The sequence below is a fragment of the Crocodylus porosus genome, unplaced genomic scaffold (assembly GCF_001723895.1).
Source record: "Crocodylus porosus isolate Cpor-Errol unplaced genomic scaffold, CroPor_comp1, whole genome shotgun sequence".
In the NCBI taxonomy this organism is placed as follows: Eukaryota; Metazoa; Chordata; order Crocodylia; family Crocodylidae; genus Crocodylus; species Crocodylus porosus.
The window spans coordinates 99,510,043-99,523,777 of NW_017728931.1; the positions used below are offsets into that span (position 1 = coordinate 99,510,043).

General features: G+C 40.2%; 1 protein-coding gene across 1 annotated transcript in view; it reads left to right on the top strand.

The window, feature by feature from the left end:
- MET (MET proto-oncogene, receptor tyrosine kinase) overlaps positions 1-13,735 on the top strand; it is a 104,759-nt gene that overhangs the window by 37,902 nt on the left and 53,122 nt on the right. Inside the window, exons 4-5 of the mRNA XM_019543413.1 lie at positions 3,901-4,035; positions 6,718-6,891. Coding sequence (XP_019398958.1) covers positions 3,901-4,035; positions 6,718-6,891 — 309 coding nt within the window. The remainder of the gene's footprint in view (positions 1-3,900; positions 4,036-6,717; positions 6,892-13,735) is intronic.

The following is a 13,735-nucleotide window of genomic DNA, read 5'->3' on the forward strand; positions in this document are numbered from 1 at the left end:
GCCATAGGGCACTCAGGGCTTGCTGTGGCCAGAACTCCCCAGTGGCACAGCATGGCCCCTGTCATCTCAGAGCCTGTGCGCCTGTTACAGGGCCAGGATGGCTTGGCACAGCACAGCATGGGGCCATGCAGCTTCAGGCAACACCAGGGCCACTCGAGCTGTCACCCAAGACCCAGCCCCACTCATGGGGACCGCATGTTGCACCGCGCCGGATCCTGCCTTCATGGAACTGGCCAAACCCAACAGCATGTCGGGCCCATGCACACAGGACCCAGCATGGCACCACATGCGGTCCTTGTAAGTCTCAGTGCTGCCTGAAACCACATGGCCCTGCGCCATACCATACCATACCATACCGAGCTGGCCCAGCCTGGTGACAGGTAGCACAGATGGCACCAGCTCCAAAGCCATTAGACAAGCTGGCTGACCTCTTGACCATTTGGGGCCAAGAAGACACACTTTGACAGTTTAAAGTGGGCCACCACAAGAAGTACATATTCTGGGCGATAGCTGTCCAGATGGCAGAGTGGGGGCACCCCATCTAGGTCTGGCAGGGGTGCAGTCTTGGGGCCACAGGTCCAAGGGGGTGGATGCTGTGGCAGCAAGTCACAGCCAGACAGCAGCCCCCACTGTCAGACTGCTGCAGTGGGTAGAGAGGGTGCAGGGGCCACTCCAGGCTGGGTTGCTTCAGCAGTCCAGCTGGCACAAGGGGTAGTGTCCCCAGATACCAAGTGGCCAGGCCTTAGAAGCTGCTGAGATCAAGTAGCCCTGAGTTGCTCAGCAAGGCAGGTTTTTATACTTCTGGGACCAGCACAAGGAAGATTTTTATATTGCTGGGGCCAGCACTTGTGCTGGCCCCAGCCTCTAGGTCCCCATGGCTGCAGATCCATGAGGAGCTGGGCAGGGTTATTTGCCCCAAGTGGCACGACTTGACTCACACCAGAGTGCATATCTGGGCACATGCGCTGAGGCAAAAATTCCCGGCTCAAATTTGTGCTGCTCCTATTTGAGCTGCTGCAAGCTCACATGCCTGTATGTGTGGACGTGCCCACAGACTCCTAGTATACCTGTTACTGTTGATTGTAGACTGCTTGTAGAGATCTACATAGCTTAACGGGGGAAGCTGATTGTGCCCCGGAGGTTCCTCTCGCCGCCCTCCTGGAACCGAAGATGGGCATCTGAGGTCCGAAAAAACGTGTCCCCGAAAATCTCCGCGGACGTTTCTTAGGAGTTTGGAGCTGGGGATTATAACTCCTGCAAACCCGATACACATCACCATGTCATAACCCCTTTACTGAGGCTGACAGCAGGTGATACACATATTATTCTCACAAAAAAAATAGATTGTTGAGTCTATTAAGTTCCAAATAGTTATCTAGAATCATAGAATGGAATCTATATTTTTGCATTGTCTAACAGATATAACCCTGAAGTATTTAAAGGGTTAACACTGTTGCTCAATCAGAAAGAATGTTTGGCAATAAGAGGAAGCCTGGATTAATGATAGAAAAGAATTCTTAGCATTTTATAGCAGTGGGCATTCAAGAGGAGACACGGCTAATGATCAACTAAAAAGGTATTTGCAGCTGTGGTGCTACCTCTCCTCATAAAGCAGCATTAATCAAGCTTGTCCATACAGTTTTGCAATTCATTCTATTTTTTTCTTCATCTTGAATATAGAAATAGAGCTAATCCCCTAATATACAAAGATCATCGTTCTCTGTCTCTGAAAAATGATCAAACCTTATTGATTTCTAAGAACTGCATTTTTCTGTGCAAACCAGGATAGTAACACATTACCAAAAAAGATGTTTATCTTAAAGGAAACCTGCTTTTTTTTTTTTTTTTTGCAGCCCTGAAGCCTAGACATCCACAGGGTGCGAAGCACTTATCACCATGAGTTATCTGGGCATATATTTTATTTAAGTTTTGAATTACAGCAAATAGACATTTCTAAGCTTGGTTTTGGGGTCAGCCATATTACTGAAAGACATTGGCAGTGTGGAAAGCCAGTGAAATTCTATAAACCAGTGTCCTGGTTCACTTAATATTAGTTTAGCAAACAGAAGAACTTTATTGCAGGCAAAAAGTCAATGTGTTGTACATCAGCTCTTTCCATGATTGTTTTAAACAAAGAAATTTTAAATTATTTTTAATTAACTGTTTTAAGCAATGAAATCCAACGAATCTTACTTTCTCTCTGATATGCTAAATCTCTTAAATAAAACACAGTATGACTTTTTGGAAAATGAGCAACTTCCTAGTTGTCCTTTGTGTAAACAGTTCTCAGCCCTCATAGCATCATGTCATTACATTTTAATTCAACTCTTATTTAAATATGGTTTTGATCCTGCAAAATCTTTGTATTAAACATTGACTTTGATCCTGTCAAGTCCTTAGGTGCGTGTGTAAGTTTGCTACTGTGACGTGTCCCATCGAAATCAATGGGGTTACTCATTGCAATGAAGTAACTAACAGTATACCTATATGGTACAATCCAGTGAGTGTAGAGCTATCTAAGCACTCTTAGTAAACTATTTCAGGCACTGGAAGCAATATGGCCATGTTTAATTGTCCAGAGCAGAGCTTGTATTAATTCATATAGCTAGCACTGTGCATTGCGGCTATAACTGTTCACAGGATCAGGGGCAGATGTTCGTAACAGAATATTCAGAGGCACTCAATAGTTTAATTCCATTGAATCAGCAGGAATTAGGTACGTAAGGTCTTATGAAGACCTTACTATCCACATCTTTAGCCACCTGCATACCTTGGAAATTACAGTAGTTAATTACTACCCTGTAATTAACACTGTATCTGTAGCTGCCTAGCACCAGATCAGAAATAAACAATAAAGACAAATGGGCATGAGTCTGGTAGAGGGAATCAAACCTCAAATCCACATGTAGTCTTATTCTGGGAAGATCTTACCTACCTCTGCAACATACTCAGAGAGCCTGCCTCCTTTCTAAACTTCGGAAATTCTTTCATAGCTTCCTATGCAAATATATCCTCATTGAACTGATTAATCCCTTATAGCACTAAATTTGCAAACTTTCTGGATCACTGTCAACACTCAACCTTTCTCACAGATCACGATGTAACCACATCCTTAAACTTGACTGAAACCACTATGAAAATGCGCAGGACCCTGTGTTATCCACAGGTCAATTGTAGACTATTTACAATGGGCTCAGAGACCACTATGGACTATTTGCTTGGGAATTACTGCTATAAACAATAAGATCCTCATATCTCAACTCAGTGACTGTTTCTTAGTCTTTCTGTAAAATGATGTCACACCTGAAACAATAGAGAAATGGTGATGACAATGAAATCCTTGCTTTTTTCTTTTCTGTTCTCTACATACTATTTTCACATTTGTTTTAATGGCATTGTTTCTATGGAGCAAAATATTTAACAAAATGTTGAAGTTTAACAGGCATACAAAATTGTTTCCAAATGTGTAAATAAATAATATATAGAACAAATCATTTTCAAAGAAAGAAACACTCTGGTTTAACATTCTTTTAAATCCACATTGCTAATGAAATTACATTTCTTTTAAATGCAATGAGACTGATTCATTAAATACTGGATTTTTGCAGTTGATTTATAAACATCTGAAATTCAAAGATTATAAAGCAAAGATGGTTCCTACGTAAAGTAATACATGAAATATACTTCAGATATCTTTCAGAAACTCGTGATTTTGCTGTGTTTAAGCAATTTGGATAAGGGTTTAATCAGTTCACAAGGGGTCTTAAAGTAATTAGTGCAGTAGCATGGGTTAGCCCTTTTACTACAACATGGAGAAATAGTGGTATGCTGGAAGCACTGTGCGGTATATAGACAAGTCACATACAGCCTGTTGATTTAAATAATGTATTTCTTTTTCAGATAGTGATTTCCCGTTCAGAACCTACAGCACCATATGTGAGTTTTCACCTAGACTCCCACCCAGTCTCTCCACAAGTTATTATTGAACATTCATTAGTAGCAGATGGTTATACCCTGGTAGTAACTGGAAGGAAGGTAAGTAGTTCCTAACCTAAGCACTCATTGTGCTATGTAAACCTGCACTCATAACAACATCCTTACAAAAGTAGTTAGTCAAAACGGTATTTTAAATTCTCATGCCTTACATCCTTTGCAGCCTGTCTAATCCTTTGGGTGTTTTGTGTGTTTCCTCAAGTGTATTTTTTAATATTAAAAAAAATAGCAAATTAATATTAAAACAGTAAAATAATGTGAGACTCATGATACAAACTGACAAAAGCCGGGAAATTTGCAAATTTAAAGTTGACACCCTGTCCTTAATTCAAGTTCTTGTAAAGAAAAACACACAATGGCTTAAGGAAAGAATGGTCTTTAGAACTTCCTGGCTTTTGTTGACTTGTATTGGAACATATAATGCTATTTAAATGGCCTGTGTATATGTATGTGCATGTGTTTGTGCATGAATGCATTTGCACATGTGTATGTTAGTGTCTGTTTAAAATCAGGTCCATAATTAATACTAAGGTTACATTTATAAATAGTTCATAAGCAGTTAATAGATTATTTATAGATGTTATAATAGTTTACTCTTTTGAGTAGTATGTGTTATTGATGGTTCTAAGCACAAAAAAAGTTTTTAGATGATGGTTAGCTACAGTTATAAATAGTCCCTTAACCTTTTGAATTGTATTAGAGTCCATAAAAATTTAATAAAGTGCTAATTAAAACTTCTAATCATTTACTGATTTTTTTAAAGAACTCGTTATAAATGTAACCTTAAAATAAAATACAACCAAAAGAAGTTTAAATGTATAATGTAACAACTATGCATTTATGACAGATGTAAATAGCGAGCATTTACGGAGCATTTCTGCTTAACGTGTGTTACAGATTTAAGTCTGACATTCTTACAGGTGAAGTAAGAAGTGCCTGCATTTTACCGTTGAGTAAACTGAGGGTCATTGAAGTTCAATGACTTTTCCAGTAAGTTAGGCCTGAATCCAATAAAGACTTAGGTGGCGTGAAGTCAGGCACCGCAATGCCTAACTGTAACTTATCTGGCCCTAGAGGCAGGCTCCCTATAGCAGTGTTTACCAACCAGTGTGCTGCAGCACAAAAGTGTGCCATCAGAAATGAACAGGTGTGCCGCACAATTTTGCCATAGCAATAAGCTACAATAGGTATGAGGATGGGAAATTGTTTAACAGATGTGCTGTGGAAAATTTTTATTAATGTAAGTGTGACTTGTGCTGAAAAAGGTTGGGAAACACTGCCCTGTAGAGTGTATGGAAAGAGTTAAGTACCTCAGACAAAAATACATGAATCCAGATGCTGAGTGGAGATGCACCAAGACTTAGCCAGTAGAAAATACTAAGCACTGGAATGAGTGTAAACTTGCATTTCCTCTTCAGAGAAGCACCTGAGTCTGGGCTTCAGTCAGACATTTCCATCCACTGGGGATCCAGAGTCTTCATCTGAGCTACCATTTTTCTTTCAAATAACAGAGCAGGAGTCATTGTTTTCTTTTCAGACGTTGAGTGGGCATTGGAGTGGCTACCCATCTTTTACATAACAGCCTGGTGGTTACAATACTTTTGCAGGAGGTGAATTCAAAGCATCCTCTCAAAAAGCTGCCCAAAGGCTATTGCCTAGGTTAGAGGAGGCTGTCTCCACTGTTCTGGTTGAAACTGTGCTACTGTGCAAAAAAGAATGCAAGATTAAGGAGGCCAGGAAATGAGCAAGCAAGATGGGTCATGAGCCTGCAGCCCAGTGGTCAAGGCACTTAACTTGGAATGGGGAGTCATAAGTTCTGGTCAGTGCTTCCATCACTTGTTCTGTATTTTATATTAAACAGCTTTGGGGCAAAGACCCATAATAATCCTGGGAATCAGGACTGGAATCCAGGACTCCCCTGTCTTAACTGGAGTTTTGGTTTCTCTAATTTTGCTGGCCTTGTGCCCTTATGAATTGTGACTTATGAGTTTTAGGCAACTCTAAGGCTAGGTAGCCACAGAGGAGGTGTTCTTCAGAGCACAATTTTGGATAAATATGTGCATAACATCTGCCTAAATCATATTGTATATGCCTAAATCTTTTTGTTTTAATACGGCCCTTCATACACAATTTAGAGTAGAAAACAAGTGTTTTGCTGAAGTTCTGTCCAGGTCAATCAGCCCAGAAGGTAGGGCAGGGTGGCAGGCATGGACACACAGGTTGGAACCCTTGCAGAGGGAGAATATTTCAAAAGGGCAGCAGCTGACAGGTTATGATTATTATGTGCTTCATCCAGGGTTAAAGTTGGAGCAGTTCTATTTCTGAATCGTTCTCAGCTCGTTCATACACAGTGATTAGAACTCTGCCCTTTTGAAAGGTTCCCATTTTGAAAAGGTTGCAAATGCATGCATGTCCACATTAGAAACTAACTGATTGACAGAAGTATGGGCTTTTGTAGACAACAACCTTCTTTGCCAGTTCTAATCCCGTAAATAACAGTGTTTGGAATGATATTATCAGCATGCCTTGGGGTTTTTTTCCCCAGTGAGTTTAGGAATGTGCCAGTTAAATTACTTATCAGATTTCCTAATTAGGAAACTAAGCTACACTAGAACCATAATATGCCCATTTAAAAGCTGGGTAATATCACAATATTTCGCATACATATGGATATCTCTTTGCTACATATTTACAAAAATCTATGTATCATTTTCTTATCAATAGATAACCAAGATTCCACTCAATGGACCAGGCTGTGATCACTTTAAATCCTGCAGTCAGTGTCTCTCTGCACCTACTTTCATGCAGTGTGGATGGTGCAGTGACCAGTGTGTGAGGTCCCAGGAGTGTGTGAAAGGGGTGTGGACCCAGGAGACATGTTTGCCTAGAGTTTATGAGGTAACTGTCTGTTTCTCAAGTACGTATCTGAAATAAGAATGCTAGCACTATTTCAAATGTTACTGACCATTAGAATATACCTTAGCCCTTGTGAAGTCTCTAAGTTCTGGAAATCTGAAGATACTAAATCGGTGGCCTGCCTCCCTCCTGCTACAACCCCCCCCCCCCCCCCAGCTTTTCAAGCTGAGAAGTTGGAAAGCCAGCATGTAAGAAAAAGGTCTCATTGCTATTGTTTACTTGCTGCTGCTGTTTCATAGTTATATTGTGATATAACAGTACTAGAATGGGTGACAATTTATTGCTTGGAGCTATATGACACTATCCTGTAGCTCATAGGCCTATGAGCACAAATGGCACATAAGACAGTTAAAGGAGAGGAATATAACCAATAAGAAAGGTGTCTACTTTCCTTCATTCTAATAAATAAAGCATTCACTATCCCCTTCTTCCCCTCAGGGGACTTCTGAAGCCCCCTCTTCATTTTACAGGTATCATGCAATTAACTGGTTAATTGCCCAGTTACCTTGAGACCAGCTACATGTGCAAAGTAGCTATTGCACCATAAAAACCTCCAACCAGCTATAAAGTTAGATTTCAGAAATGCATACTGGCTTCATAGCTGGTTGCTATTGAGCTTTAACTTGCATGTGTAGCAGGGTCTCCCCTACAGCTGGGAGTCCTGTCAGGTGGGGGGGCTCCCAGCCATAGCAGTGCATCATGCCCAGCTGGGGCTAGGAGTCCTGCAGCTAAGGAGACTCTCAGCCCCAACAGCCACATCTGGGTCCCAGCAACACAGGGACCCAGAGTCCTGCAGCTGCAGATGCTGGGTACCAGAACCCAGCTAGATCCTGGCAGGTGGGCGGCACAGCTGCCCCAGGGGTGCATGAAACCCCCAGGGCTTGGAGGTCCTCAGCTGGGGGGACTTCCAACTGCAGAAGTTTGCTCCTTGCTGGTTTGGAGGAAGTCCAGCAATAAGGCGCAATGGGATCTAATGTGCAGTCCTACAATCATGACTCCTGTCAGTGTGCCGGTGTGGCATGGCAGGTGGCACGATTATGTGGATCACACATTAGATCCCATTACACTTTACCTGCACATGTAGAGGGGCCCTACAATAACCCTGGATCTTCAAAAAACAGAAGGTGGAATTGGACAAGTTTCGGCTAATCTGCTTGTAGTTAAGAAAAATTATCACCATCACCTGGTGAGGGGGAGGGAAATCATCTCAAAGCTTCCCTGCGGGGAAACAGGGAGGATGCAGGTTTCTGCCCACATCAGCTGAAGCTACCTCTCTCTTGTGATTATGTCATGGTTTGACTCCCTCTTCCCTTCCCTCCCCTAGCCCCAGTCATTGCTGGTTTGTGGCACTGATAAGAAAGAAAAGGATCATCTTTGGTTTGATGAGGTGACTTCTTTCCCTTAACGAAGTTCTCTGTAATAGAGCTGTCAGCCTAGACAGTATCTTTGGGTGCGTTTTTACGTGTCTGCTGTACCTTGATTACTTCCTGAGCATCATTCCCATAGGGCTGTTTGGGCAGGACAGCATCTATATATCTGCCCCTGTGAAAAATGACAGTTGAAGGCTGCTCTCAGCTGTAGAAGGCCCATAAATGATAAAAAGTGTGGAAGAGGAAAATTACACAGATAAGCAAAAAGCCCACTATCTCATTGCTGTTTTCATTTAGCTATGGCTAATGCGAGATTTGTACTGGCTGACTGTGCATTTAACCAAATCACTTTATTTTAAGTGTGACATAATTATGAAGGTCTAGTTTATGGAACAGTTAATGTACTAGTAAATAGATGTAGGGAAGAACAATTGTAATACTTACTTGTAGCACTTACTTTCTTTTTCTTACAGCTATCTAGATTCTACTATGTGGTATTAAAATTCAGATTTCCACAAAAGAATAGGAACTTGTAAAAACCTTTCAGAAGGCTTTTTTTTATTCTTATTTATATTTTTACTAGAGTTGCAGATACCACAATTATTGACGTTGATTTACATTCACATTGCCTTGTTTAGGCATTGGCACCTGTGCAAAATAGGTATAAGATTTTACTAAATCAGAATGTGACTGTTTCACATTCACTTTGTGGCTACATAACCAAGTGGTCCCTCCTGGCTTTAAAATCTGTGTATCACAAATGACCACACAAGATACGAAGCAATGGAAAATGAGGCCTTATGTGTTTGTTTTTTTTAATGTGATTTTTTTTATAAGGCCAAGCTATTCAAAGCTATACTGCACAGCTTGCTTTGTTCTCCCCAGTACTCAGATGTAAGCAGCAAATATTAAAGTCCTTCACATACATAATTTTTATTGCTGTTACTGAATAATTCCATGCATTGCGGAAGGTTTTTAAAGCTCCATGTTGCATAGGTCCTGATTTTCAATGTGCTGAGCAATGTGCTAAGCTCTCTCTGATTTCAATCAGAATTGTGTGTGCACCGCAGTTTTTAAAACCACTCCTTTAGAGCACAGGTCTTCAGTCCTTACATTAAGAAGTGCTTACTCATGAGAGGAATCCTTCAGAAGTCAGTAGAACTACTCTGCTGAGGAAGTATTTCTCAGTGTGAGGGAGAACTGCAGGAGTGGACCCTTAAAAATTTAAGGAGAATAAAAAGCATCAAGGCCCCTCAAAATTTTTCTTATTTATAAGTTAGTGCTTTGTGGCCAGATAGTTATATATTATTGTTAAGAACTGTAATATTCATGGATCTGTGGCAATACTAGAATTTAAACTGAATCTCTTCAAGTTTTGAATTACGGCATGCACAAGTTTGTGAGACTTGTTTCTAGATGGCTTGCAAGGCAAATAATGCAGCTGAGAACTTAAATCCCTCCTGGTTGCTAGCTGTTAAGGCAGATTTCATGCTCTACTAGACCATGACATTTAGCATTATTACTGAAAAATATATAAAACAGATTATTCATCATTTTCTGATATATCTTTAAACCTGTGTGTGTAAAATACAAGAGACAAGCGTGTTTTGTTCCTAACAAATGGAGTAAAGCCTGTTTTGTACAATATCTGAAATTCAGTCCTGAAATCCTTCAAAATATATGAAAGATTTCAGAAGGACTGGTTGTTTAAAATACGTTATATGATTATTTTAACCTGTAATAGGTGCAAGAGATGCTGATCAAAAGCGCATTGAAGTCAGGGAGCTTTGGAGCAGGCCCTGAAGCAAAATTTTCCCAGCATATTTGTAGTGCATTAGTCAGTGAAAAAAATGACTGAGGAATTTATGTGGAGAAAGGTAATGGAGTCCAACATTATTCTGGAGCGTGGCTGATGTTCCAGTTGTTTCTTTTGCTTTAAATATATCACCCCTGACACTAAAGCTTTGGGTCACAGTGACCATTTTCCCAGCTGGAGAAGTCTCTGCAGGACTCTTGCACTTAATGCTACTTATTTCTAGATATTTCTCTGAATACTAAAAACAGAAGGAATCCCTCCACCATGTGACACAGAAACACACGATACTTCCAGCATTTTAGAACAAAATTGGTAGGACAAACAAGTCCAATTCTCACAGACAAAGTTTCTTCTAATTCTCAACTCTGCCAGTTTGGCACAGTTTCCCTATTGAGATTCTTTGCAATTATTGCTTATGCCAGCAAAGAAGTGCACTTTTGTCAGCCTGAACAGACAGAACTAAAGTAAAGCTGGGAGACTTGGATGGGTCTCATCAGATATAACTTGGTAATGGAACAAATTGCAGTACTGCTTCTGTGGAATTCAGGTCACTTTAAAAGGTGAACTACAAAGGAGAAAATATAGACTTGTATCATTTTTTGTTTCTTTAGTATGTATGAAGAAAGCCTGGGGGTTTTTTGCTGTCATTGTTTTTAAAATGGTTTTGAGGTGCCTCCTCTTAGGAATGTTGGGCTTTTGTTCCCTGTTTAAATTAGAGAAGTTACTGGAGATTTCAAAAGTATATTGTGAGTTTTCTTGTCCCTTCATTAAAAGAATAAGTCTGCTGAATCTTAATAAACAGATATTTTCTTCCAATAATTAATGGGGCATTTAACTCAAATATGGTGTGCTTAACAGCAGCAAATAAAATAGAAAAGAGAAGAAAGACTAAATTTTAAGCCCTTTGAATAAATATCACTTTATCACAGTAGCATATTTAGGAGATGAGAGGGGCATCAACCCCTGGTGCTACCTTACAGCATATACAGACATTCACTCTCCCAGGCCATAGGAGCTGGGTGCAGGGACACAGCAAGAGAAGGCCAGCAGGAGCAGACATGTGCTCTTGGGTCATAGGAGCCAGGTACAGGGGCATATCAGGAGCAGCAGGGGTCTTTGAATTCTCAAGGCAGGTGAGGCCCTCATATGCCTGGGCAGCATGGGGCTGCTCCAGCTCAGCTTCTAGGGCCAGGGGATGCAGGGCTGTTCCTTCTGTGTCCTAGCACCAACTCCTGCAGCCAGGCGGTGTGGGCTTCTCTATGGCTGGAGGGACACAGACCTGCTGTAGATGTGACAAAGGAGCACTTGCCCCCACCTCATCCCTTCTTTCCCCCTAAAGCTTTTTCCAGGGCAGTAAATTTATACCTCAGCTTCATTATTCATTTAAAGGCTAAACAAAAGCCCAGGAAAGGCAATGGAAGACAAGAGCTTCTGAGGACAACAGAAGGCCCTCCATCAAGCTTGCTGACGTAATCTCTTCTTATTCCTACTAGGTGTCCAAGTGTTCCATAGTGGCTTTTAGGAAACTAAATTAGAGAAGTCAGAGATTTCATATTCTTCAGAAGTGCTTGTTTTCCTGTTTGATTGTTGTTAATACCTGTTTCATGTAAATAGTCTATGAAGGGTTTGTGAAAAAGAAGTTTGTTAAATGTGTTCAGTTCAGACTGCAGAAGGCACACAGTTTATCCCCGTCCAGGAAAAAGCCTGGAAAGCCAGACTTGATCCTCCAGTGTAAAAGAGCAGGAACTTTTTGTTTCCTCTGCTACCCACTGCTAAGCCTTACCTTTTAAGCTTGTTTTGTAGGATCTAATGACTAGAGTCCTTATCCCTTGATTCATGTACTTCTCTAACATGAACTATATAGCTGGTGTTATACCCTTCCTTTGGGGATTAAGGCCATTCAGAAGGGGTCAGGTAAATACTGCAATATTGCATGATTTTGTAAACATTGCTTTTAAAGATTCTTATTTGATAGCTGACTGAATACAAATAAGGACAGTAAAATACTACAGATCTGTGCATTATTGTTTAGAAAATAGAATATACCTGACCCCAACAGTACAACTTGAGTCTTCATTAGGGCTTCTGTAATCCCTAAAGCATAAGGTGTCACCTGGAATTACCTAAGGTCAGTCTGGACTTTGAAAAGCTAGAAACAAAGAAGAAATAAAAGAGTGTTGTAATTTTCAGAACTCCTGACCTAAAGGGGGTATGCAGTACATGATGGCCCCCTGATGTAGCAGGCAAAGACTGACTGCAACATAATGTGCTAAGTGGCTGCATGGGTCTCTCTTGTTTTGTCTAGGATTTGAGGAAAAGATTCTATTCCCCTACCAAGTCCCCTGCGCTTTGCTCATTTACAACCTGATACAAAGCTCACTGAAGTAGAAAAGACTCTGAGAGACTTCAGTGTGCTTTAGATCAGACCCGTTGTCTGGTTTCCAATGGGGGTAGTAAATTTCACTATATAGTATATATGGCATAATCCTAATTCTTTTGAAGTAATTCTCAACAGTCTTTCACCTACAGTAGTTCATTTGTGAGATTCTTCAAGTATAGCTAGGAGGAGAGTTTAAAGGAAATGTGCCTGTCTTACTGAATTTCCAGATGAAATAATAACCAAGTATTTCTCAAGAAGCCTTTTTTTCAGGCTGAGAGCGAAGACGTACTGCTTATGAAAGGCACAATTGTATTAGATTTTAGGGGCAAAATTGCTGTCACTAGAGCATTAAGCTGAGGACATTCAAGTAGTAGGATCAGAAGTATAAGCTAAATCTTTTATTCCCTGTTGATTATCTGGTAGTGACTGGTAAGTTTGCAAACTTAGCCAGTATTGTTAAAAAACCACATAAACTCTAAACCAGTGTCTTTTAGACTTTTATTGGCAGGGTTTTGCAGAAGGCATTTACTGGGTTTTGTGCATTTTCTATAGTGTATCTACATTTTTCCCACCATTGTTACATTTTACAGCACAATTTACAATATACAGAAAAAAGCATTTCCTTTTTAGATTGTCACTATGTTGCTGAGAGGTAGTTTATTTTTAACTTAGAATTAAATATAACAAAACATAACATATTTAGTCAAAGAATAATAGAAGTCATATTAACTTTATGACTACCAAGATAATATCTGATTTAGGTGTCTTTCAAGCTGCATCAGCATGGGTACTTGTCTTTCATCAAGCTAACAAAGAACGTAGATAGTCATTTTTAGCTCCTAGTCTATGCGGTATTCAGCTTTTAACAAAATAAGTACACTGTATGTTGAACATATCTGGATTAGGGTGTAAAAGACAAAATCAGGAAGATTAAAAATATTATTACAATGCTAGGTTTGTTCAGCGTCCCTAAACTTTATTCCTCAAAGCTTTCTAGTAGAGGTTTTGTGACTTATTGCTACTGTCAGAAGAAGCTCATAATGTGACGAATGAAAGGTGAAGAACAATTAAGATGAATGATAGACTACACTCTACCAGAAGAAATGATTTTGTAAAACTTTTCTTTTTCTTCACACATTTAAAAAAAAAAGCTATCTAATATTCTGGCAAAGCAAAAACAAGGGTGTGTTTGGTTTGTTGTTTTTTTTTGGGGGGGGGGTATGTGTCACCATTCCCTCTAAGCTACACTGCCACACAGGC